The sequence below is a fragment of the Falco rusticolus genome, chromosome 4, assembly GCF_015220075.1.
Source record: "Falco rusticolus isolate bFalRus1 chromosome 4, bFalRus1.pri, whole genome shotgun sequence".
Lineage (NCBI taxonomy): Eukaryota > Metazoa > Chordata > Aves > Falconiformes > Falconidae > Falco > Falco rusticolus.
The window spans coordinates 35,748,822-35,775,279 of NC_051190.1; the positions used below are offsets into that span (position 1 = coordinate 35,748,822).

General features: G+C 39.6%; 1 protein-coding gene and 1 long non-coding RNA gene across 2 annotated transcripts in view; one reads left to right on the forward strand and one right to left on the reverse strand.

Annotated features, from left to right (window-relative positions):
- Positions 1 to 17,396: 17,396 nt before the first annotated feature.
- SHISA9 (shisa family member 9) overlaps positions 17,397 to 26,458 on the forward strand; it is a 191,440-nt gene continuing 182,378 nt past the window's right edge. Inside the window, exons 1-2 of the mRNA XM_037386977.1 lie at positions 17,397 to 18,166; positions 25,379 to 25,506. Of these exons, the coding sequence (XP_037242874.1) occupies positions 17,562 to 18,166; positions 25,379 to 25,506 (733 nt within the window). The 5' untranslated portion in view covers positions 17,397 to 17,561. The remainder of the gene's footprint in view (positions 18,167 to 25,378; positions 25,507 to 26,458) is intronic.
- The window catches only part of LOC119147689, a 244,074-nt gene continuing 235,461 nt past the window's right edge, over positions 17,846 to 26,458 (reverse strand). Inside the window, exon 5 of the long non-coding RNA XR_005104115.1 lies at positions 17,846 to 17,923. This is a non-coding gene — a long non-coding RNA (uncharacterized LOC119147689). The remainder of the gene's footprint in view (positions 17,924 to 26,458) is intronic.

A 26,458-nucleotide genomic window follows, 5' to 3' on the forward strand; every position in this document is an offset into this window, starting at 1 on the left:
AAACAATTTATAAAAAATATTAAAAATATTTTGCACAAACCAACCTAAAAAGGTTGGTTGACCAGGACCAATATTTTGTTGCTAGGAAGGGAAAAATGATGACATTGATTATTTCCACAGTTAAGAATCCACAATGTAATTGATTTTTATCTGACTCATTTAGTGTGGGCAGGCTCCATTTGTTCAAGAAACCTGTAATATATTCCTTGAATCACTGTAACTATGAGAGATATAAAAGTTGATGTAATGAGTTAAACACACTATTTAACTCAATTTGTTTTGCACACTGAATTCCCATTTCTGACACAGATACAGGTTCTATCTAGATCTACTGGTCGTTTTTGTAAGATGTCTGTTTCATTTTGTGTGCTGCCAAATATTCAAGAGTTCTACTTTAATCAAAGTGCCTCTGATTTTGGATTTCCCTATCCTGAAATTTCATTTTCAAGTACACTGAGTACTCGCACCTTTCATTGAGTAGTTGAGACCTGGGCTGCCAGCAAATTCAAATGTCATGACCAGTAATGACTGCAGTGAATGAGAAAGCTAGACTAGAAGCAATTATTTGATCTGGTGCATATTTTTGATACATTACATGTCTACTCCTGAAGAGACAGGGACGTTTGGGTCATGAGTTTTTATTGAAACTGCTAGACAGAAAAAATGCATAGCAGTCCAGCAGGGCTAGAGCTAGGTGAAAAAAAAACAGGGCTTTAATTGAAGTACCAGCTGCCAATATTACGGAGAAAATTTGTGATTGACTGCCATCTCATCCTAAACTATCTAAGAACTTTCTGACTTAAATGTCCTCCAGAATTATTCCAGTCAGAACTGGACGGCATTTACCTACTATCTAAAGTTTATGATTCCTTCTGTTCATCAAGACCTATCCAGTTACAAATGGAAGGGAATTAGGCATATAAATGTGTCTGAAGAAAATATTTTTATATATATATATACATACACACTCACCCACCCACCCCTATGTGTGTGTGTTTAGGGTACTACAGGCTTCAGGTATATACTATTGGACTTGGTCTAAGAAGAAAACCTAGATTTAAGAGCTTTTAATTCACATCTAGATTGAAAATTTGGACTTGTTGGACTTTTATGATTTTTAAAGAAACAGATTTTCCATTAATGTACAAGCAAAAGCAGCAATCTGGCAGAAGAAGCAGTATTTAGTTTATGCATCTGTATGCATAACTCTCAGATTCCTTTCTCCTTCTTTGCTGATAAATGACATTTTATTAGAAAAAATAAAAACCCAGATGATCATTAACCACAGTTGCTATTTCTGCCAAAAATATCAAAGCAGCAGCAATCCTTCAAGTATTAAAATTCAATAAACAATCAGAGCACTTAGATGTTTTTGCAGCTAGGCATACAAGGACATTCTTGTTTTACTGTTACATTGGTTAACTCAAAATACATTGCAAACATACTGGGCAAATCCCTTTGTTTATTTGCTCAAAGCAAGGAAAGCTTTGAAGGAAGAAAAGTCTTTTTCAGACTGGAAAAACTAATTTTTCATTACAGGTGACATGCTAACAATTTGTTTTTTTTGAAAAAATGATACTTCCTTTTTCTTCCTTTCTTGTATAAAGAGAATTCATCCTCTTTCATATCAGGGGAAATTACTTTTTTTGTTGTCACCTGAAGTTTAGCAGGCAGGCTCTTTGCACACTTGTTTACATATATTTTCAAGACGCACATCACCATTCTGACAGGATATAACAAAAAAATATCAGTGATTACAAAAAAAAATGTGAAAGAGGAACCATTGTCATACCACTTTGCAAAGTTGTAGCTTCTGCTACAGGGCGAGGTTTGACACCAAAGAACTGCCCTCTGTGTAAGTGGAAACTGTATTATACATCAATCAGGCAAGTAAACCCTCTTGTTGATTGGCCTTCACAGGTCCCAAACTACCACTACTCTCCCCTCAAAATACAACCTTATCAATAGATTGCATCAGCAATTGAGAGATCTGTGCTGTCATAGAGAATGATTTGTGTCCCCTAAAACCTTCATAGAACTCTTCAATACATTAGTATTCACTCATGTTGTGTGCCAGGTTTTGCATGAGAAATATATCTTAAAATTGACTTTACCATCTGTGATGTCACTAATATAGAAGTCACTGAACTTCCTGAAACAGGATGATTGTGAAGGATGCATCTATTTTGCTACAGATCTATATAAACCAAAATGTTTTTCAATAATTAAAGCTAGAGATGAACAATGAAGGTACTCTGGGAAAACCACAGATTAATTTAAGCATAAATGACCCATTTAATTTTTTTTTCAGTCAAGTAATGACTGAAGAAAATGAGTTCAGAGACTGATGAAGGATGCTGAATAGGTAATTATTGCTATTACAAACCTCTTAGTTTAATTTGTAGGAAATATGATTTGAAAATTAAATAGTACTTGATTTTTTAATGTTTCTGTGTGGACTGTCTTTCAGCTGTGTCTAGCACTTCTGTTTCTCAGAATTTCAAGGACCTTTCCTTTTCCATTAGTGATAGTATTAGATAACCAGAAGGATCCATTTTTCAACAGTATTTTCTCAGCAATAAATTACATTTACCACTTCTCTTAGGTTCCTGGTCTAAAGATCTGTAGGTGTTTTACAGGCCTTGGGTAAAAGAGATAAAGATCAAATCTGGACACTGGTAGAGGCACACAGGGGCTGATTTATGAGTGGAGACATAACACACACCACAAAGCTTCTACTTTCAAAATTATTAATATATGAGGACAAGACTTCATGCCCTACAAGGCAAAAGTAATTCACCTGTTTTGTACTAGCCCTTCACTTCAACCACTCTCCTCCTTCACCATGTTTGCAATGATTTTTTTCAGATTTTTTCCAGTTGTACTTATTCGTAACAACTAAGTCAATGACAGCAAACACTATGTATTCCCATAGTGGTGTTCTTTTAATATTTTAACCCTCCAGTTTTTTTTTCCAATCTGTTACAAATGTAACAGAATCCAATGTTCAAATATAAAGAAGCAAGACTTTAATTGAAAATAGAGAAGTGGCTTTCCTGATCTTTGAATGTCTTCCATTTTTAAACCGATGGAGAATGAAAATTTTATTTGTGGAAATAATGCTTGGTCTTATTGATATGTTCCTACATTTGCTGAAGGATGATCACAATAAAGATACTTTCCCTGTACAGCAGGCAAAATAAAGAAATTAACTGAAGTGCCTCTTCTCCAGATGACTTGGAACCATTAAAGGTAATTTTGATGTTTGCCAGTTGGTTGCAGGCATATGCAGTAGAGAATGCGTAGAAGCTGTATGTTCTGTACAACAGTAAGCTAAGAATGAGAAGAGTGCTACATTCAATGCTTAGCACATTTATTCTGTGGCAAATTTACCCAGTGACCTTGCAAAATGAACTGCTCCATCCATTTTCACTTCAGGCACTCTAGCTTTAAAATCAGGTAAAACTACAACCCTACTACTATGAAGCCTAGTCAGGCTTGTTCAACCAGCATGGTGGAGTCACTAAATGCTGTTGCTTGAGAGTGGGTCTGAGAGTGGGAAAATTACATTATGCCAGTCCAAAGAAGTAGAGAGACTGAAGGCCATTGGTGTACAGGGATGCAGCCAACAAGCAGAGATGTAATAAGCATGTTGATGACACCCATTTGACAACAGGCAGTCTGGCTACAAACCTAAGGTCTTGAACTTATGCAATGGCCTTACTTTATAGACTAAGCTACTGGAATGAATGATAAAACACGAACATCCTAAAAATAGTGAAGCACGATTAACGTTTTTGTTGAACACAGTGGGATGGATTCATCAACCATAACAATTTTTTGAATAATTAACTGTGCTGAATTTTTCATAAAAAAAGCACAACATTCATACGGTGTAATTATTACAGTGTGAAACATGTTTGAATTAGAACAAGATAACTTTGTCATTGGGTAGGTAAATTCATAGTGCCAGGAAATGTTCTTCTCCCCAGGTTCTAGGAATTATGTGCCTAACATTCTCTTGCAGCGCGCAGTACAAGCTACTATTAATAATATATCTATAGCTGAACATAAGGTATGGAGGGAGTATTTAAAATGTTTAATTATTCAAATGAAGGAATTAATTGACTGTGCCTTTTTTGCAGTTCCACAACATTTCTAAACATTAGAAGTGCTCAGCATGCTAGGAGGAATATAGTAAGTGCCTAAGAGGAAATAAAAACTAAAATAATTGGAAAATTAAAAAATTGCTAATAACTGAAGCTATGGCATACACACTGTATATGCTGTCATTTGGAGTTATATGCATAAATCAAACCCATGATATGTTCCTATGTATTTAGGCTACTGAATGGAAAGAAATCAAATAAGAAAAATCATAGATTCATAGAATCACTTAGGTTGGAAAAGACCTTTGAGATCATCAAGCCCAACGGTTAACCCAGGGCTGCCAAGTCCATCGCTAAACCATGTCCCTAAGCACTGCATAAATAGGAGCTTATCATTCCTAGTAGAGTGTCGGCAGGTGGTGTTTGCATATTAACAACCTAGTCAAGGCTGTTGCAGAGATGGCAAGATTGCTGATTGGTGTTGGTGTTTACCAATTAACTTTAATATCAAGAAAATATAGATCTACTTTTACTGTCTTTTAATTAAATCTGTATAGCACCCACAAATTCACAGTAAGATGGGTGGTTATGCATGTGTCACTTCCCTAGAAATATTTTTTATGTTAGATCTTGTCATGAATGGAAGATGTCTTTTCAGGGAAAAGGTACATCACATTCAACTGCTTATAAATGCAGTACAAGGCTTTGATCTTTGGTGTTTAGTCTTAGACTTTCAAGGGGTGTCTTCTTAATCCCATTTCATGATGAGTTCCATAACTCAAAATGTTTTCAGAGAATGCAGTGACCTTTTGAGTTGCAGAAGCCATATGAATTATATTGTACTCCAGTGAAAACCTTGAAGAAAGGCCTTGAATGTGAACAAGTAATCACTGACTAGAGAGTCAGTGGAGTATATCTGGTGTTGGTGTAGTACTCATACTCATCCTACCACTTCAGTTTTGAAGAGCAAAGTGAAGTCCAAGTCATTCACATTTAGGCTTTCTGGAACAACTGTAAGCAAGATGATATTCTGCTCACTGAAGAACCTGTTTCCTTTTCTGTCCTTCCTCATATTAATCTGAAGTAGCTTCTTCATCTCTTATTAATGGTTTCTGTTGAGTAAACAAACCAAAACCACAGAAAGAAACCAGAGACAAGTCCTTCTTTTGCTGAGAAGATGAAAGTAGGATTCACAGTCCAGATTCTTGAACTGATTAGGAAGAGGCACCTGCTTGCTGTTGGCTAGCTATTTAACCCCCATAGAAGAGCACTAGGTGAGGGAGACCTCTGTGATCAGCACTTCGTTGTCAGTTGTCATGTTTTCTACTCAGCATGCAGACTTTCAGTTTCACCCTTCTGAGGCATCTAACTCTCCGTGTGTCCTACAGAGAGAGCTTATGTATCTGAGTCTGCATTTGAGATTCTTCTCCGAAAGACTGGCATTATGGAAAAGCAGTTTAAAGTCATGCATTTGGAACAGAGTAACTGACTACAGGGAAAAAGCATATCTATATACATTTTATATATATATATATGTATATATACACACAGACACAAAATATGTATATAATATATAAAAAGTATGATTGATGAATCTGATTCAGTGGGTGAAGATGTTGATATACTATGCCTATTTAACATACAAAGCTGCACTTCACTACAATATTTACTTTGGTATATGACAATTTTCTTTTATTCCTGATTCCAAAGTGACAGTACCTTTTTACCTTCATCAATTCTTAAGCAATTCTAACCTAGTCTCATCTGCCACCATATTATTTGATTATTTCTGTGAAAAGTATTAAAGGATTCTGATTTGGTGAGAATTTGCTAGTACTGAACTTTTGGCAAAATAGCACTCATTATTATATTTCCAGGCTCACCTGGATAGACATTATCATATTCCTTGCTGGAACAGGCTGATGGGAAAGCAACTATTCTGTTTGCCTCTCCAGAAATCTTCAAGGATAATTTGGCTCAAGAGAAGGTCAAATGTAACTGGAAACCAGTTTCTTTTTATTTTCATATTTATTTTCAGGCAAGCTATAGCCAATGTTTAAATGTTGTTAAATATTAAATGTATAGCCATATAATCAAGTTATTTATGCAAGTCAGCGTATTTCCATTCATCTCGCAAGAAAGAGGAGGAATCTGTGCAGAGAATCAGCATAAAGACTGTGCATAACTTTTGTCTGCCCTAAGCCTTCTTTTGATGATCTATTTTGGACTGAACTGACTGTTTGTACAAGGCTAAATTTCTCTTGCAGTGCAGGTTTTGTAAGCCAGTATTGCTAAACTGTAGTAAGGATCCTCCCACTGTGCATTTTAAGGCATGGATAGATCTGTACATGGTCTGTTCATGCACTTGATATGCTACAATATCTGAAGTCCATCTACCATAAATAAGGATGGGAAGCTTGTCTAGAACAGGCTGGGAAGCCCTGACCTCAAGAAGCATCTGTTACCTTGCTGTCAGCCAGAAATAATGATGATGTAAACAGACTGGTACTAGAGTTTCCAGTCTTTCCTCTTGGCTTCCAAAGCCAGAAGAAATCTCTGTAGTTCCGGTGTTGCACTCTTATTTTCCCCCTTCAGCTCCTCATTGGGCAAACAGGCACCCTTTGTCCTTATAAGAGTGATCGATTTTTTTACTAACAACCAGCAGAGAATACTTGCTTTTGGGACTTCTGCCAGGTTTGCTTAATTGGAATCTTTGGATGCAAAAAGCTAGCATAAGGCTATTCTAGTAGGCTCAAAGCTCTGATTTTCACACTTTAGCACTAATTTACTTCTGGATAAACTTTGATTAATCAGATTTCTGCAACTTGGGCAAATAGAGCATGAAATTCACCCTGGCTGAAAGGAGCCCTGGTCCCATTTAGATCCATTAGAATTTCATCTACTAATATTCTCCCAGTACTTACTACTTCACCCAGCTTTTCAAGTATAATTGTATTGGAAGCATCCAGGTATGTACACAGATAGAGTATTTCAGTAGCTTTAGGTAGTTCAGTCTGTTCAAATTAGTTTCTCAATGAAAAATGTTTTATGCTTAACTCCTAACATACTGAATAACAGATTTATAAGCCTTGGAAACTGGCATCTGGTTTCCCCACAACAGCAATTCTTCCACTTATTTCTGAGAATACCTTGTTCTACTTCTGGAGGGCAAAGATTAGCACCTTGTCCATACCCACTTAGACTTTGATTTATAATGATGCTGCCAGCAAGGACACAAGGTAAAGTGCAATGACATTCTTGTACAATGCAGCTGTTAAGAATTTGGAATTTTTTAAATACTGGTACTTATTATTTGAAACTTATTAGTTGAGTAAATATCTTGAGAAAGGTTTTGTGGACCAGTGAGATCACTATTATTTTTCCACACCTTTTCTTTCTTGAAGAAAAGAGAATTGCAAGAAAAGAGAATTGCAATATTTCCGGGTTCTCACATAGCCTAGTCTAGCCAGTATTTATCTCATCTTCTAGATAAAAATAAAAACCAAACAAAGACAAAGCAAAACAAAAACCCAACCCCAACCCCCCCCTTGTATATAAATCCTATGTAAATAGAAAAATTCAAGGTAGAAGCTAACTTAGAGGACTTTCTGTTTGAGCTTCTGAACAATAAATCTCACGTAACAAACATTATACCATTCTGAGTAAAACTTGCCTGAGATGACTGAGCAGACAGATAGGTATATAAAACTTGAGTTTTTTTCCCAAGGAGAACTCACATTTGTTTGTTTATCAGCTAGGGTTTTAGAAGAATTTTTTATCAAGAGAATAATGTACCATAGAGATGTCATTTCTGAAAAAACTGTGCACCTCTCATACAGTTTAGGCTAAATCAAGGTGAACAGAGCGTTTTACAGTTTCTGCAAGTAAATTGGTAAAGATCAACAAGACTCAACAGATTTTTAGGACAAAATCATAAACTTGTTGTGGTGAGCACCATGATGTGTGGAGGAGGAAGGAGAAGTGCCAGCTGGATCCATAATCTATCTTGGCAATTTTACTGTGTTCATCACCATGGTATCAGAACACCTTTGCAAGCTCCAAGAGTAATCACAGTAAAGGTTCTCTAGTTTCTCCTCATGTCCTAAGAGGGATGGCTTTGTTATTCTCATTATTATTATTATTATTATTATTGTGGAACAGGTGAAATAAAGGATTTTACATTTTATTCTTAAGGAGCTGAGATTTGTAATTGTTCCAGTTATCAACAGGGAGTGAACTCCACAGCTGTGTGCCAGCTGCCAAAAAAATTTTATCTGCTCATGGTATAGAGCTGACTATTCTCTTGTCCCAGAGGAATGCAACTGTAGTGAAAGGTCATGAAGTCAGCAAGAAGTAGCCTTCATCCTCTTACACTGCCAGGGAGTTGCTTAGGATGTTGCTTAGGATGGATGTAGGTAGAAAGGTAGAATCAAGGGTTGTTGAATACACTGCTGATTTTTATTGTCTTCCTTAGTAGTACGGGCAGCTTCCATCAGCATACGTGCTAGAGAGCTGTCCTTATCACTCTGCCAGCAGACTGTGCCTCCCTTGGGCTTCAATGTGCTGATGGACATAGAGACCAGAGTTCTGTTTGAATACATTCTGAGCAATACATGGCTATCTGCACTGGAGCTTAACGGGGCACTGTATGTGAAAATATTATTTCCTTAAATATTTCTACATTCTCTCTTTTAATAGGTATCAGAATGTGGCCCTTCTCTTTGTTATTTTAGTCTAATTTTTTTCTGTGTGTTTTTTTCTATATCCTTTAACATTAGATTTTAGTTTTGCTTTCATTATGAATAACATGGACATTATAAAATTACTCCGTTGAAACAAATGGAGTCTATAAAAAACATATCAATTAGAATAAACATATTAAATCTTGATCCTTAGAGTGGTGTCTTCACTCCACTGAATTTAATGGTAATATTCCTGTTAACACTAATGAGTCAAGACTTTGTCCTTTGCATACAGCTGTCAATAAGTAATAGTGATAACCAACAGACGTAATACTTAAAATCCTTTCCAATGAGATGAAAAGACTGAAAAGTGGACCCAGGTTCAGGCTTTGCATGGAGAATCTATTTCTGATCTTGCTGTGCACGTGTTTTTTTTAACTTGAGCTAAATTTTATGACAGAAACAAGGGAGATAATTGTGTATTATGAAATATCTGCTCTTTTTCACTTATGGTAATTTTTATGTGTTGAAATAATTGCATTGTTTATGTAGGTAAGCAATCCTATTGTTCAGCCATCTAAATTATTTGTTTCATCATACTATCAAGACTCACTGCAACTGTTGTAGTTTGCAGAGAAATTAGATGAAATTTCCTTTTTAATTTTGTTATTTTTTTTCTTTTTAAAGAAGAACAATCACTGTATTCACAGGGACAATTTGTTAACCTGGAAGATCATATTTAAGACTTCAAGGTGTGTATAAATTACAAAATTGACTTTAAAGAGGCCAGCTTTCTGTCAGGTGTGTGGAAGTGAATGACAGATCAATGCCCACACACACCCAAGAAAATTGTAAGTTGTCCTTTTAGAAAGTATTCAGTTACAACTGGCCCTATATATATATATATAATTTTTATATTGTACAGAGGTATTCCTTTTGCAGCTTCTTTACATTTTACTCCAGTGTTACTTGCCTATGTAAATATAAATCAAATAATCCATTCCAAAAACTGACTCTCAGGTGCCAGCTTTTTGTATCAAAAATGTGTTTAACCTTATTGTACTCTGCAGTAATCTCCTATATATGGAACTGATATCCTAGATATATTAACATGAGATTATATTTAGCAGGTTAGAGAGAATCTGCTGATTTAAATAAACACACCAGACAAAAAGATACCACTAGAATCTGCTGTCAGCATCTTTTTGCACCAGTTCTCAAGACTCCCTGATGGGCGTTTCACATTAGGTAAAGTCCTTTTATTTGTCTTATTATTTGTCCATTTGTGGGATCACTGCTGTTTCACAATAATAAAAAAACTCTAGAAAAATATATGTTACAAAACCACAAGAAAAAAGAATTATTACCGAAAGTGTTCTGCTACACATTATTACTTCAAGCATTTACTTTTCAATTTACTATTGACATGATGCAAAGAGCAAGGAGACTGGATTGATGTCTTTTGATTCAAGACAGGTATAACAGAATACCTAGACAGATGTTCTATATAGATATTCCATGTATGTAGGTTTAACAGATTTGCACTGTGTTGAGAAATACCAGTGATGAATTGGGTTAACATTATCAGAACGTTCTCTAGAAAAAACATGCATATGGAACAGCATTTATTTTTCCACCTCCCTTCTTCATAGGTATTTGACCCATCTGCCAGTATACCTGGTTGATAGATTATTTCTTCTCACTGGTTATCACGCTAGAGGACAGAGAGGCAAATCCCCTTGGGGCCAGCTTTAGCAGTGCTCTTTACATTGCCTGTCAAGTGGAGTCAAGAAGGGACAGTTGTTACCATCTGCCTCAAAGCATAGTCTGAAACCTGTACATGTATTGATGCACGTCAACAGTTTTCCAACATATGTGCCTAAATTTAGTCTCTGAATTCATTATTGGGCTTTCAAATATATGACATGGTTTTCAGAAGTACTGACCACTCAGACATCTGGTGATTTCAGTGTAAGCTGTGATTATTCAGCATCTCTTGAACAAAATCACCCAGTGCAGTTTCCATTTTAAATCAGTAGAAAGACAGTTGTTGAATTTAGTAGATACTGAGTTGGCCTGTGGATATTTAACCTTTGGCAACCACATTTAACACTCTTGGCCAGGCACGGTAATCACATAGGTGAATCTGATAACCACATGAAAACTGCAGTGACATATAATCAAAAAAAAGTATCACAGAACTCAGACCATTATTACTTTCCCTGTATCTCTTATTTCATCTGTCTTGTGATTTACCATTTTAAAATCCTGAACATCTTTTAACAGTTAGCATTCTTTAAAAATGGAACGGAACTTTCAGAGAAATTTTCTTCTTCATAAATCTGAAAGTTCATACATCTATATATTATTAGTTTGTATAAGTTACAAAATACATCAAGCCTTGGATGGGCATGTTGTGACAATGATACAGCGAGACATCATTAAAGCTTATTATCAGGGAAGCACACTAAAAAGGTCTAATGTTCAGTAAGAACTTTTGAGTTGGTTGCCTGATGGTACATTTTGGAAGACATGCAAAATACATGGTGGCTAAAATCTTTTGTTAGTTAATACATCACCTTTACATTTCTGTGAAGAGCAAGTTCTTTGCTTCTGAGGTTTACCGCTCACTTCTATAGCCTTTAAGGGTTAAATGTGCTAAAACTATAAATGTGCAGACTATAACTGACTCACTAAATTGACTTCTTCCTGTTCTGGCTTCCATCGATATATGTTCCAGGCCTGAAGAATGCACATTCTAGACTAAAACTTGTCTACCTCTTAATCTCAGTTACTGAGGAGGTTTTAGGAGAGGTATCAACTCCTCAGCCGTTCTAACGTATGCCAGAGTCAGACAGCAGAGGATTAGAAAATTTTCTCTGTGTGTCCTCTTCTATATCTAAGCACAGCGTCTCTATCCTCAGGTACAGTATACAGCCTATTATACTGACTTTAACTCTGAAATTTTTTAATGCTATTTTAGATCAATTTAGAAAGGCTTTCTCTCTGCCTTGAAAAGTTGAACTCATGGGAACAAAGGTGGTTGAGTTTTCAGTTGGTAGGATACAAAAGCAGTTCCAATTTTCTTCATCCTCTATAGTCTTTCTTTTCTTTTTTGTTAACAAGATGCAGTGATTTTGTTGTCATGAGTTTGGAACGATCTGAAGAGCCTTCTCTGCCAGTTCCAGTAATCCTTGGACACCTGGCAAATCATTTCAGAACTAAATTCCATGGCAGTCTAATTTATAACATGCAGAAATATACCTTGTTCAAAGGTCCTTGCAATACTGTTACAATTCAAAAGCAACATCAGTTTTGCCAAAGAGGGAAACTAACTGGCAGTTTTACTTGTTCAGAATCAGAGCAATAGCTGTGCACAGCCAAACCTGAAGGCACAACTCATTTGTCAGCTATACTGCTGAAAGGTGCTTTAGACATTTTGGCACTTTTTTTACACTGCTGCATATTGAAGACATTTGCAACATACATGTGTTTCCTTTTGTATATTTGCAAGTACTCCATTTACCTTCTAATTTTATCTGAATTTTTCTGAATTTCCTTTCAATTAAACCAAATCTACAAGAACTCTCAGGATTTCATTAAGTCCACTCCAAATGTGAATGCTGTTACTGCATGCCTCAACCCCAACCCATGCAATTACTATAGTTTTGGTTTTACAAGAAGACTGAAGAGAAAAATATTAGTTGATAAAGGTAATTTCTACATTGTGGAATTGCAATAACACTATCTTCCTCCTCAGTGAGCCATGAAAACAAGTCTCTCATGCTTTTTCATTCATGAAGCACCTCCTGGTTCGTTAAGATTTCTTAATGGTCATCCCTTTGCTATGTGCAATGTGTATTTTTTTCAGACTTGATGACAATAACTAAAAAACGCTCAATGTTTGTAAGATGTTCTAGTTGAAGTTGCTATGAATTCATGAAGTTATAAGAACAAGCTCATTCTGTCCTAGTCTGTATGTGCCTCTTTTTTAATGAAAAGAGAAAGGTCAATTTAAAAGATGTGTACTCAACAATTATTAAAGGAGAAGTATATTTAGTGTCAACACACTGCAGGCTGTGATTTCACACATTGCTGCATTGATATGATACTAATGATTGCAGTTATTGGCTAAAAGAGCAAAAGCTTATGAAGTTTTAGTTGTGTAACTGAAAGAAAGGTCTAGAAATTATTTCATTTTAACCATCCAGTGAGCCTAATGCCAATGGGAAAGCATACTTCTCACAGAGGAACAACAAAACTTGGTAGGTGCAAATGGAGCTGTCTAATGTATGCTGATTCAAGAATGCAGAGGTGTTCAAAACAAACTTCTGTGTTGTGTCATTCAGGGGTGTTTACTGTATTTGTAAATCATAGGACTGTTTTCAGTGTCTATAAACCTCATGTCACCTGTAGCCTCCTTGTTAAACACATTTTTCTTCAACTAATGTCTGCTGAAGTATTTCTTTCTTGTCTCAAGCTACCTTCTTGCTCCACTGCAGACATCTTCTAACATTTAACTGTACTTTTAAAGACTAGTGATCACAAACATGCTGCTAGTTGACCTGCTGGAGTAGAACCATCACCTCCTTTGTTTTCCAGCTAAAATACATTTTGTATCTATACATCCAAACATCTCATTATGGTATGAAATAACTATCAAGGTAACAGACATTGACTGCTTCATTCCAGTTTTCACATGACATTTCTTACCACAAAATACCTTTCACATCAATATTGCCAGGGATCAGGCCTTCTAGCTGCTTTTTTGACAGATTTTCACAGCTCGGGAACGTCTGTTAATAATAATGATTGAGCTATATGGCATTTCTTGGGAATGACTGATTGGCTAGAAAGCTCCATTGACTCACTGCTCAGCAAAGGACTGTTCTGTCTAGCAGGTAATCAGTCTCTGGGAAATACTGAGAGGTTGCATCAACTTCGTTATTAGCAAAAATGAAATGTAGAATTTGGCACATGATAATTGCAATTACTCTGTATGTTCTAATCGTTCTATATTCTTCAGTTTATCACTACCTCAACATTCAGGTTAACTCATTAACTTTCTCCCCTAATTCTACTCTTTTCCAAACTCTTTTATTTACATAAAAGAATGTGCAAGAATCAGTTCGAAGAGTATATACAATTAAGCACAGAACTGAACATGTATAATGCACACATACAAATGTAGAGTATGAGTGTGTATATAACTTCCACTGAGACATGGCTATACATTGCTATAGGATTTACCACAGAGAAAAAAAAAAAGCCTATTTTCTAGCTTAAACTAGAACAACAAGCATTGCCATTGATCCACATATGAAAATCTCAGTGAAAACAAGTGAAAGAAGTTAGAAGAAAATATAATAGGAATGCTTAATTTTGTGTAAGGTCTGTGCCTAAAATTAAGTATTTCACTTAACTAAATGGATATGCACTTGAGTAAAGAAAACTCTGTAGGTTCTAGTTGAAACATTAATCTTCTCAATTGTTTCAGAAGCAAAATGCACTCCTTATGGGATAAAAATGTAGAAAAGTAGGTAATTATTACTTACCTTAAAGCAATGTCAAAAAGAGAAGTCTTGAGAGTGGAAGGCTATGGTGCTAAACTGGGAAATCTGTCATCAACTTGGTAAAGACACCTGAAATAAATTAGAGGTTTATTGACTGACTTCATTGAGAAAAGCTTTAGAAAATCACATAATGACCCAAGATGTGCCTCAGTACTATATGTAATACCCATTTCTCTCAACTAGTTTTCTTGTTTCCATTATTGCACTTAATGGCTTTACATTTTGATCATGCAGGTGTTCTTACAGCTACATGCTATGAAACTATTAAAATACATTGCCGCAGGCCTAGTAAAACGGGCTTGTGCCCTAGCCTAAAACAAGTCTAGTTCATTGTTAGAACTCTAAGACATGGTACAGCTAAAATAACTTCACTGCTAATATGAATAACAGGTGCAGAGAGCGTAACAACTAGAGTAACTTATGATTAATTAGGGTAACATGATTTATGGGTTCTGAGTTCTATGGGTCTGATCCAAAGTATTGTGGTGCCATAGGAAAAATTTTTCTTCAAGGAGCTCTAATGACCCTTCTGTTTTCCCCAAGCACATACCCCTTTAGGGTCAGATTCTGATCGCATGAACCTGAATCCTGCAAATGTTAGATTCCTGCCTAAATCCTTTGGGCTTTTTTGCTATATGGGAATGCTTAAGGAAAACCCCAGGAACTTGGTGAAACAAGAAACTTCTTCTATAGTTATTCAGGATTAATAGCCCATAATATAAATCATTTTTGATGTTATTATTTCTGCACATGTATGGCACTAATCATGCAAAATAGTTAAGCAGCTTTTTAGCAGTCAGATCAACAGGGAAACTTGCATAATCTGAAGTGCCTGACAGGACTGGACCTTAAATGTCTCTAGATGCGATAAGCATGGAACAGATTCATTCTGTGCAGTATTTTCAGCACAAACTGCATCACAAAGTGTTAAATAATAAATAATAGCAGAGGGAAGTATACACAAGGGAGGAATGATATGATTTCAGAGGAGACTTGAAAGGGGATGTTGATGAGGTGGAGGTTTTAAGAATTAAATATTAAAACCCAAAAAGGCTGGTTTTGGCCAGGACTGATTGTTTTTCTCTGCTGAGAAATAAAGGGGCTTTCTAACCTACCTCTTGGACAAAGATGCAAGGCTTCGTGTCAAACAATTTGGTGGAATCATCGCTGTACTTAGAGTCTATTTTTAAGAGAAGGCGAAGGATCACAATTAGCTAACGACAACCCTCTCCGATTCCGAACGTCTGCTTTGTCCTCTGCCTCACCTTTCTGTTTATTTACGCTTAACAGCTCCACAGGGAGTTGGCCGAAGTTCCTCAAGTGCGGCAGCACCATAATCCCTTCACCGAGGCAGGTGGGAGAGGAGCGGTTGGTGCCATTGCTGAGCCCAGCCCCTCACCTCACGCCTCCGTGCCCTCCCCGGGGCAGCAGCTGCCTGCAAGGCCGCAGTGAGGCCATCGCACCCATGACCCCGAGGCTGAGGGAAGCTGCTTGAAGCACAAGCCCGCACTGCTAAATCATGCCATAATGGGCTTTTTTTCCTACATTTGGTGGCAGCATAGTATTCAGGATAGTATTATCGCTACTTGTGCAGGTTACTGCCAAGCCAAAAGACGGAGACGAGTGGGTTAAACGGCAGGGATGGGGAGTGAATCGCTAAAAAGTCTTTCCCAGAGTCAGTGCGTTGTTTGGGGGAAGTTATTTGAATTCTGTGTCTCTCAAACAACCCGCAGCCTCACAGTGTCCTCTGGAACCAGCCTGACTGACATTATAACAAGATTTTTAAATAAATGATGTGCTGGGGCCCCTCGTGTTTGGCAGACATAAAGGCAGCCCCGCTCCGAAGCGTGCCGCGCAAGTAGCGCGGTACCTGTGCGCAGCGCGCGGGGCGAGGGCAGCGCCCGCTCCCGCCCATGGTTTAGTGGAGGTGCGGCCCCATGGAGGCCCCTCCCGCCCTGGCCTCACAGGTAAGCGGATCAGCGGGCAGGGCTGGCCTCTGAGGGGAGCGGCCGACAGGAGACGGAGCGCCCTACTCGCCGGGGCAGCGGCGCCCCGCTTTCCCGCCCTCCCCGGGGCGCCAGCCTCAGGCCGCGGGGGCGGTGCGGGGTCGGGGCCGCCTGGCGCCCCCGCTCAGCCTCCCCCGCCCTAGCCGGGCGCCCGGCCGGCGCGCGCTGCCCGTTATCCCCCTCAGCGCGGCGCGCGCGGAGCGGAGGGGACGAGGAGGCGCTCCCTTGCTTTTGGAGAGGCACCTGTGGGGAGCGCCCGCCTGGGCGGGAAGTCTCTTATGTAAGGGATGGCGGGGAGCGGGGCCTGCCCCGCGGCGGGGCTGAGGGGGGCGAGGTGGGAGCCGGCTTCCGCGGCGGGGCTGAGAGGGGTGGGGGAGAGCCCCACAGAGGGGCTGCTCGGGAGGGGGAGGCCGCCAGCCCCTCAGAGGGGCTGCTACGGGGAGGGCGGGGGGGGGGGCTTCGGAGAGGGGGGCTGGGGGCCGGAGGGGTGGCAGGCCGGTGCGCAGCCTCCCGCGGAGGACGGGCTGAGCTCGCCGGGCCGCCTCGCCCTCGCTGCCACCCGCACGCTGCCCGCCAAGGCGGATTTCCCCCTCGCGGCAGCGCTTGCCCGCCGGCTGGATGCCGCGGCGGGTCCGTCCAGCCGGCCGCGCTCTGCCCTGGCAGCCGTCGCCTCCCGCGGGCTCGCCCGGCTCCGGGCGGGGCTCGGCGAGCGCCGTGGCTGGCTGAGGGAGTTGTGCGAGACACCGCGCCGGGCTCGGCGGGGGAGCGGAAGGTGGGTGCCCCCGGCGCTGCACGCTGGCACCAGGCAGCGCGGGGAGGCTGCTCGCTCGCCCTCTCCTCCTGCCCGCCCCTGCAGCGCGCTCGCCTCAGCCCTCCCGCCTCGTGGCCCCCTCCACGCCCCTCTCGCCGAGCCCTTTCTCCCCAGCCCGCCGCGCCGCGCGGTGCCCCGCACTCCCGCCGCCACCTCCACCCCTCGGTACTCCTCCTCCTCCTCCTCCTCCTCCTCCTCCTCCTCCCTCTCCCGCGCGCTCCACAAGTGCCGCGCTCGCTCCTCCGGAGCGGAGCGGCGACGGGCAGCGGCCACTGCCCGGGGGCGGCGGCCCCGGCCCGGCCCGGCCCGCCCGGGGCTGTCCGTGGTGCTGAAGGCGAGCGCGGGCTGCGCGGACGCACGGCCCCTGACGGAGCCCCTTTATGTTCAGCTCCTGGCGCAGCGCAGCATCCAGCAGCTCGAGCGGCGGCGGCAGCATCGCTGAGCCGGGGCTGGGAGGCAGCATGGAAGGCTTTATTCGGCTGCTCTTCGGCTACTTGGTGGCGGACCTTCTCACGCTGGTGTGTCGGGCTCAGGAGAAAGCTGGCCAGCAGCTGGGGAGCTTCGTGGTACTCTCGGGAGGAAACCACTCCAGCCTTGGGGAACAGCTAGACCCCTCTGAGCCACCTCCCACCCCGGACTTCTGCAGGGGCTACTTTGACGTGATGGGGCAGTGGGACCCCCCCTTTAACTGCAGCTCCGGGGAGTTCATCTTCTGCTGCGGCACTTGTGGCTTCAGGTTTTGCTGCAAGTTCAAGAAGACAAGGCTGGATCAAAGCACCTGCACAAACTATGAGACACCGTTGTGGATGAACACTGGGAAGCCTCCTTCCCGCATAGACGACCCTCTGCATGACCCTACCAGGGATAAAACCAACCTCATTGTCTACATTATCTGTGGGGTTGTGGCAGTCATGGTGCTGGTGGGCATCTTCACCAAACTAGGGCTGGAGAAGGCACACAGACCCCAGCGGGAGCACATGTCCAGGTAAGGCTGAGTGCCAGGCAGCGGGGTCCCCTTCCCCTCTACCTCCCCTTGCTACTCCTAAAGAGGAGAGAGGAGCCCATGTGTTCCTGTTAACAGACAACTCCTGGCAGGAGTTTGCTGCGTTCCCTTGCAAGGCGACTGAGGGAGACCAACTTTGGTGAGCAGAGCTCCTGTGGTTCCCCAAGCTCTGGTTATCAAAGTACATGCATATTGAGGAAAACTACAAATAACTGTGGAGTCCACACAGACAGTAGTCCATTTTTATCTGCAGTGTCTGACCCTCTCCCCAACAAGACCCAGCAAGTGTTCCCTGATATACTGTGCATGAATAGGAAAACAAAAAAATCCTGAAACCAGCAGCACTGAATTATAGAAAGCCTGATAAGTTCCCTCTTCCAACTGTCTCAAAGCTTGGAAAATGTTTTTACTTCTCAACAGAAGGATGTAAACAAATGTCATCTCACCCTTCCTCTCCAGCTGCAAAACGGTTTTGGCAGGACCTTCCCTACTCCCCCAACCCTTGCAAGTGTGTGAGCTATTTGTGAAATTTCTAAGCTGTGAAAATGAGCCAGGGTGGAAGGGAAGAGGGAGACACAAGAAGGAAGAGCTATTGTAGAATTCGTTAACGTTTTTTCAGTTACTGTTGAGAGGTAAAAAATGGAATATGAAAGCCTTGTCTCATCTGTATATGTGTGTGTTATACACTGTATCCACAGTGTAATGGCTGAGTTATATCAAAAAGAATATCCCCCACCTAGAGTTAGGCATGCTGTGTGCCATCTACTCCAGATATGGCTGCCTAGTGGTGGATAGGCAGGTTGGCAACTCAGGACAGAGCCCAATGGCTTTAACCACACATTCCAAACCCAGACTGTCACAGCAGTTCAAAATCAAGGCATAACACATTTGTCAAGTTTGCAGTCTGTCTGATTCTTTATGCTAATCCCAGGCACATGAAAGTAAAGCAGATGGGGGAAAGGCATTAAAAAAGGCAAACAGCTCCATTAAAGAGTCTAAATAGATTCCAGCATATTGGGCAACTTTAGTGATGAAATGCAATTAAAGGGATACCTTCTACTGGACGTGCAGTGTGGCAGAAAGCTTCCTCTTGCCCTGACTGGTAATGGTGTAGTTCACAATCTTTGAAGCTGAGATGAAGAGCCATCCTTTGAAAGACAGTCCAAGAGATCAACTCAACACCTGAAGCCTTATTTTTTACTGAAGTTTCTGCATGACTTTTTGATTAAGTGCTTATCCTGAAATGAACAGAGGAAGCCACAAAAATACGCCTGCAAATGCATCACCAGTTCACTAGCAATTATTTGCTATTTATAAACTGGCTGATATGGATACGATTTCACTACCAAGGAACAAAGCACATTGCAGAAATTTTAGTCAACATTATGTGTCAGTGATACTTCTGCAAAGATGGTTTTTGTTGAGCAAGGTATAATAATCCTTTAGACATGTGGAATATTTTCACATTTTCTCACTAAACTGAGAAAAAGAATATATGGGTCCCAATTTCCTTTTAAAATCTCACTCTTAAAATACAGAGCTTGTTTGGAAAAAGCTCTTCCTTGCATTAGCCTCCTTCTGTAGTCTCTTCATGCAGGCAAAAAGGCAGGGCTCGTAACAGTTACAAAACCCACAAGAGAGTGAAGTTGTAGCCATCCCTGCTTATATATAGATTAAATAAGTCCTATTTCTACTCGTAGAAATATTTGTTATCTAAAGGACAGGTGTGAAGTATTCTGAAACGATATTCTGTCTTAGTTTATGGAAATAGAGTTATAGGGGATTGGAAAATCATTCTGAAATCCTTCAGTCATGTATGCATAAAGATTAGGTTTCTGAAGTGGTTTTTAAAAAAGGTCGTCTGTTACTCTGATTACTTAACAGTGTCTGAGATCTTGTACTTTTCTTGCCATGATAACGTTCAAGTCAGGATTATATAGAAACTTGGAAAGTCATGATCACATGGAAAAACAGTCACCCACTCAGTACACATAATAGCTAGTCATGTTCTGAAAAAGCAGCGCTATAGCTTTTTTTTTTTTTTAAAAAAAAGTTCTCACACTCTCTTACAGCTGTGGGGTGGGCTTACCCTTAATTTGAAAAGGAATTAGATTTGTAAATCCCTTCGGCAAACTGAAAATCTGTTCATTGAGTGAAGAATCGAAGTAACCTCTCTGTCCTCAAATGTGTGTTTAACTAAAATGTTACATCCTAGCTCATTTTACACAACTGTGTAAAAAAAGGCTTCAATGCTTAAGAAATAAATAATTTCTGTTTAAACAGTTAATAGTATCAACAATTAAAATATGTAGCTCATATTCCTATTCACCTTATTTTATAACAGTCATCGCTACAATATCAAAAAAACAACCCCAAAAAGAACACCTCCTATGTTTTTTTCCTGTACTAAACCTTATTAATAAGCAAAAGTATAATGTATTGGGAGTGTTAGGTAGGCCAAACTAAAAGTACCAAGTGTTACTCCATTTTTGCTGGCAGCAAGAAACACACAGAGGCTGATTTGTCATCTATTTCCTTAGTTAAGATTGTCTTCTCACCCCTTCCTAGCCAATGGCTACATGAAACACTTGAATCCTCTTCATTCCTATGAAAAAATTCACCTATGCAAGGGATGGTACTGCTTATCAAAAAAGACAATGCGTAATATAAACTGGTATTTTTTTATGAGAGCTTATTTATTTTTTAGAAAGTGAACAGAATTTACTGGTGTAAATTGTATATTCCCATTTTTGATTTACTAATATTTTTTTAAATATGAACAGAGACCTGACACATGGGAATGAGAACACTGACTTATAAATAGGAAGCAAAACTGTGCCGCACTTATTAATTCCTTGCATTATTTCATCTTGCAGTCAGTGGATCTGCTGTTGAAGTAAGACACTGGTGTGTGTAAGAGTGGTACAATGTTAATAAAGGAAACTTCACAGGCTTGGTGAGTGTAGTTTCTATACACTTGCCTTTCATTATTTTTTGTTTACTGTTGTAACAAAACAAACCGAGACAACTCCATTAATTTCACTGAATTTTCCTGAAATATTTGACAATGAAAAAGCATTGTGGAAACTTATTTGGTGAAAACAATCCATAGGAAAAAAGTACTTATTGGGCAAGTCCTTTTAGGAAAAAGGAGTCAAAGTGTCCTTTTTTAGAGAGCTTGTTACTTCCTTTTGTTTTGAGAAAAAAGGCCAAGTGTGGCACTGTTCACATTTTCTTTCTTGTTAGATGAGTGTTTTTCAGTATAAAACACTCTTACTGTTGGCATGGAACTGTAAATCTGGAGATGAAATGGAGAGGAGAGTACAGTACTAACTGTACATGGCATATTTCGCTATAGACATCATATGATAGTGTTTTGTTCATATAATTTTCCTGGTTTTTAAATTTGTTATTTGACATTGAAAGGAGATAAATATTCTCTTCAGCTATAGTGTCCAAGAACTAAGCAGTAATGGTAGTACCAAACAGAGTAACTCTTACTTCACCCTCCTGCTTTCTAGGAGAGTAAGGGATTAAGATGGTGTATGTTTTCAGATATGGCAAAGCAAATGAATGTGGCAGTATTGTGCCTAAAAGGAGACAGAATTGATCTGTCTCCTGAAGCAGACCTAGAAGCTCCGTTAGGCATATGAGGGCACCGTGTTCTTGCTGATAAAGACTACATCAATGAGACTTCCAGGCTCCATCAGTTAAAGTGGAGAATCCTCGGTTGAAAATGAGTAGAAAAGGGAAAAGCTTTACTTCTCTTAAGGGGGATATTTTTCGGTAAACAATACCACACCTTTGTCTTCTTCCCTAATCCTTGTGGAGAATGTGCAAACAAACCAAGAACTGAAAGGACAATATTTACAGTCATGCTCAGATGCTATAGCTCCTGTTTTTCTGAAGCAGTGCTTCTGACACTGTTAACAGCCTTCCAAATATTGTGAACCATCTGAGCTCTTCTTCCGTGCTGAGCTCATGAGTGAAGTCTTCTGTTGATCATTCAAAAGGCACGTACCTGGGGCCAAAAATAGTCTGACTTGCCAAAATCCTGAATCCTAAGTGTGAAATTATTTCCCTTACGGGTTTTGACCCAGTTTTGGAGGCAAAACATGACAAGTGACCTTTCATGGAATAACCTGTGTTTCAGCTTCTTCAAGCTTGTACCCATAAGAGAAATGCCTGGCTCCACGTGCTTTATAACACCCAAAGTAGCATTACATATCCAAAGAGAAAAATCCTATGGCAAGAAAAATGCTGAAGTTTTGTAATACTTGATAGTTCTGGGCCATGAGCTCCTACGTAGGTAACATTTCTCCACTTTTGTAATGCTGCAATCAATATCAATACACAGGACCTAATGATATCACCACCTGATTAGAAGGTTATCTTGTATTTTGCATTTCCTTACAAAATTATTCAGTATAGCAAAGGTGTAGATAAAGACCCTCTAGGTATATATAATTTTTCAATAGGACCCACTAACAATTCCTTCAGATAATGAACAAAATCTATATGATGATATTCAGGTGAGACAAATGCATGAAGGTATTATAGGAGTCTGTTGGCCTATGTGGAATTTTTTGAAACAAACGTCTGTTCAAGGATTTTGTCGCATACTAGGGCACAAACCTCCCTTTATCCATTTCATTATATGGGTAAATCCCTAAAAGAACAAAGTGCGGGTACAGTATTTCCTTTGTACTTAAGTGATATACAAGCTGCTACACATTTTTAACTCTCCCTGACATCAGTGGAAGATAAGGACAAGCTCTTTGTTATATGAACTACTCTGCCCTGAGAAGATTATACAACTTTGACTAACAAAGTATAAAGATAGCTGCTGTGCTGTTAAAAATAGAACTTGATGGTGAATAGTTCCTTTTTTCTTAATATAGCGGGAATCGGACAGTTAATTCCTTAAAACCCCTTGGAAAAAAAGCCACCCTAAAATGGTAGAAAACTCGACAATTTCACAGACAGGCAGTAGTTAATCTGCTACTGTACGCGGTGTTATTTAAAGTCTACAGTGAACAATATTTACCTTCAGATTAAGGGCAATGAGGAAAGCATTTTTGAAAACCCGCTCTCACAAAGTTGGGAAATGCTAATCTGTGTATTACAAGATCTCACACTTTCAACTCCCACGTTGTAGTCAAGAACTTTGATTTGCTTTTCTTCCCTTCCCAGAAATGTGTCCAGCTGCTTCTGGAATTAGAATTAATATTGATGTCAATAATTTTCTTTGTATAGAGACATATTTGTGTAAATTGACTAAGTATTAATGGTTTTGGTCCCCACTTTTTTTCAGCTGTGTTTTGCAATATAATGCTTTCCTTTTGCATCATTTTCTACATACCTTTGTGAGGTCTCATCTATTGAATTCTTACTATTCTGCTATGTAGGCCAGCTCTGCTATTTCTGCTATATAAGCATTGCTTCAAATGGGAGCATTGCTCTGATACCATTAATCATTTGGTTACTGTCTTCTGACCTTTTACAGTATCAACAGAATATTCTGTAACACGTTGATCACAACTGTAACTAATATTTTAATAACATAATGCCTAGCCATAAACACAGTGAAACATCAGTATCATTCAGCTGTGTACCAAAGCAATGTTCCTGCAATCTGAAAGCAAGATCCAGTTGTGGATTCCTCTCTGTCTGTAACTTAAACTATTTTTAAATATTTAAAAGTACAGTGCTTCTTGATCAAGAAGTAATCATGGCACAGGAATACAGTGGAGGAGCTAGACTGCACTTGCTATGGCTTTCACCAGTGAATATGCTTTTTTTTTTTATTTATTAGTTTATAAACTAGTCTTCCTTGATGCAGTATCTGGGACACTACATGTAATTTTGCAGAAAATTAAACTAAACTGGGCAAAGTGCCCAGAAGATGCATCCATTCCCTTTAAAAAAAAATCACTCAAGGGGTCTAAAAACTAAAACTAGTAAAACAGAAAGGAGGCAAATAATAGCCAGTGATGCATTGACCTGAATAGAAAAGATTTGCACTGAACTCTGAAGACACTGGTAACACACAGCATAGCTTTCCTTTGCCTAAGGCAACAGCTTCTGCAGGTGGGCCAATTGTTTTGTATGGCACAGTAGTTCAGCAGGTAGAGATATGGCATATACCTAAGGGCTAATCCTGCTCCTACAGAAGTCAATGGTAAAACTCCATCGCTCAGAATCGCAGAGAAAGTTAGTTGTTGCCATGCTGAGAGTTTCAGAGCTTAAAACTCAGTCACTAACTCTGGATCTGCAGGGCTAATACAGGTGTGTGTGCTTATCTGTATGCCTGGCACTCAGCAGTACACTCGACAGTGAAACTAGTTCTTAGAAAATACACCAAACTAGGATGACTCTGTCTCTTTCAGATATAGTTACTGCCTGCAGCAATGCAGGAAAGGTCCACAACCAACATCAGGTTGGGCCTGGCCTAATTGTTAGGAATCCTTTTGCTTGCTCCCTCTTTGCTAGCATAAAACTTTAATCCTGTTTCTGAACTGGCTTCAAAGCCGCAGTACAAACTTTGCTCCATCTTAGTGACTAGGACACTCAGAGAACTTAGAAAAGGCATATTTGATCTCCTCTTCTGGATGGGAAAAGCTTAAAGCCCTGACCATGAAGAGAGCTATGCCTACTGGGTTTCTACCTGAAAATCATACGACCTTTCAACTTTGGTGACATTTTTGAATGAAAATGGCCAAGACCACTGTGTTGTGTTATGCTCTGTGCAAAGGCATGTGTGAGAATTTACTTTGACAAGCCCTGCTGGTAATCTAGGTGTGAAGTTAACGGGTTTGTGAAAGCTATAGACAGGGGCTAGGTGCTGAGGTGCTGAGCTTAACCAAGATGGAAACATTACTAAGCACATGCTATAGCAGAAATCTGCAAGTCTCAACAAGCTTAGATTATGTTCCTACAAAGCCAAGACAACTAAAGAGCTTAATGTGTTTCTGTGTATTACTGCTAGCATGCTGTCTAAGGCAACCTAAAAAGAGCCTTAGGTGCGAAGTCTCACAATGCATCTGATTCCCTGATTTTGCTGTGAATGGAGCTGGTCTCTCCAGCAGACATTACAACGGACAGCATCTCAAACAAACAAACAAACAAAAATTGGAATGTATTGGTAATGCCTCACAGATTTTGCAGGTTCATTCTGGTTTGTTTGGTTTTCAGGGCTCTTGCTGATGTTATGCGACCTCAAGGTCCTTGTACAACAGATCATATGGAAAGAGATCTAAACATTGTAGTGCATGTGCAACATTATGAAAACATGGAGACGAGACCTCCTCCAAATAATTTACGTAAGTAACATTATAACTTTATCAGTATCTTGAATGCTGGCACTAAAATTAACATTATGAAACAAGTATTGCTGGATGTCAAATGACGGTTGATAGTACATGGGTTCTTGCAAATTAGAAATATTCTTTATTTCAGAATTAGAAACATTTAGGATTTCCTAGTGCAAATAGGGTAACACTAAGAGAAAGCCATTTTGAATAGAAAAATTACTTATTGTATTTATTTTTAATTAGTTGTCTTGGTTGACTAATATTAGGTTTGTATCTTTGTCTCCTACCTGGTGTTTTTGCACAGCACATCAAGCTATGCTTTATTCTATGTTTTGCTATACTAAAATACAAATAGTTAAACTTACATCAAGATTTGGCAAGGTGTTACACAGGGCTATAACATCTAGTAAGAAATGGTCTCATTAGGCTGTTATATCATCTCCACTAGTAAAACAGTTAAACACTTTCCTGGAGAGCATCAGGTTGTGTATGGTTTTCACTTTCTAATTTTTTTTCTCTCTAAGGGAAAAGGGAAAGGGATATTATTATTTGAAGTTTTAAATAATATTTTTGTTCTATATCTGCTATTACATGTTTATGTTATTGAAGGAGAGGAAAAAGTGCACCTTGGAGCTTCAGAGGAAATACAGTCACATTTCAGGTGATTCTGAAGTCCTAGGAAACTTATTTCTCAGTCTTGTATTAGACCAGAGTACAGCTCTTTCTCATGCTCAGATACATTTTCCTTTTATAATGAACAGTTCCACTGCATTTTAATTTGGATATATATTTATGTACTTTATATTTATCTGTATCTTATATATCTATACACATATATAGATATGTATACATGCATACAAATCATAGATAATATATTTACAAATTTAAGTTCAATGTATTTATAAGAGAAAAGGGGATAATTCAGGAAGGTTTAGATTGTTAGGCAGTGGATGGCTTTATT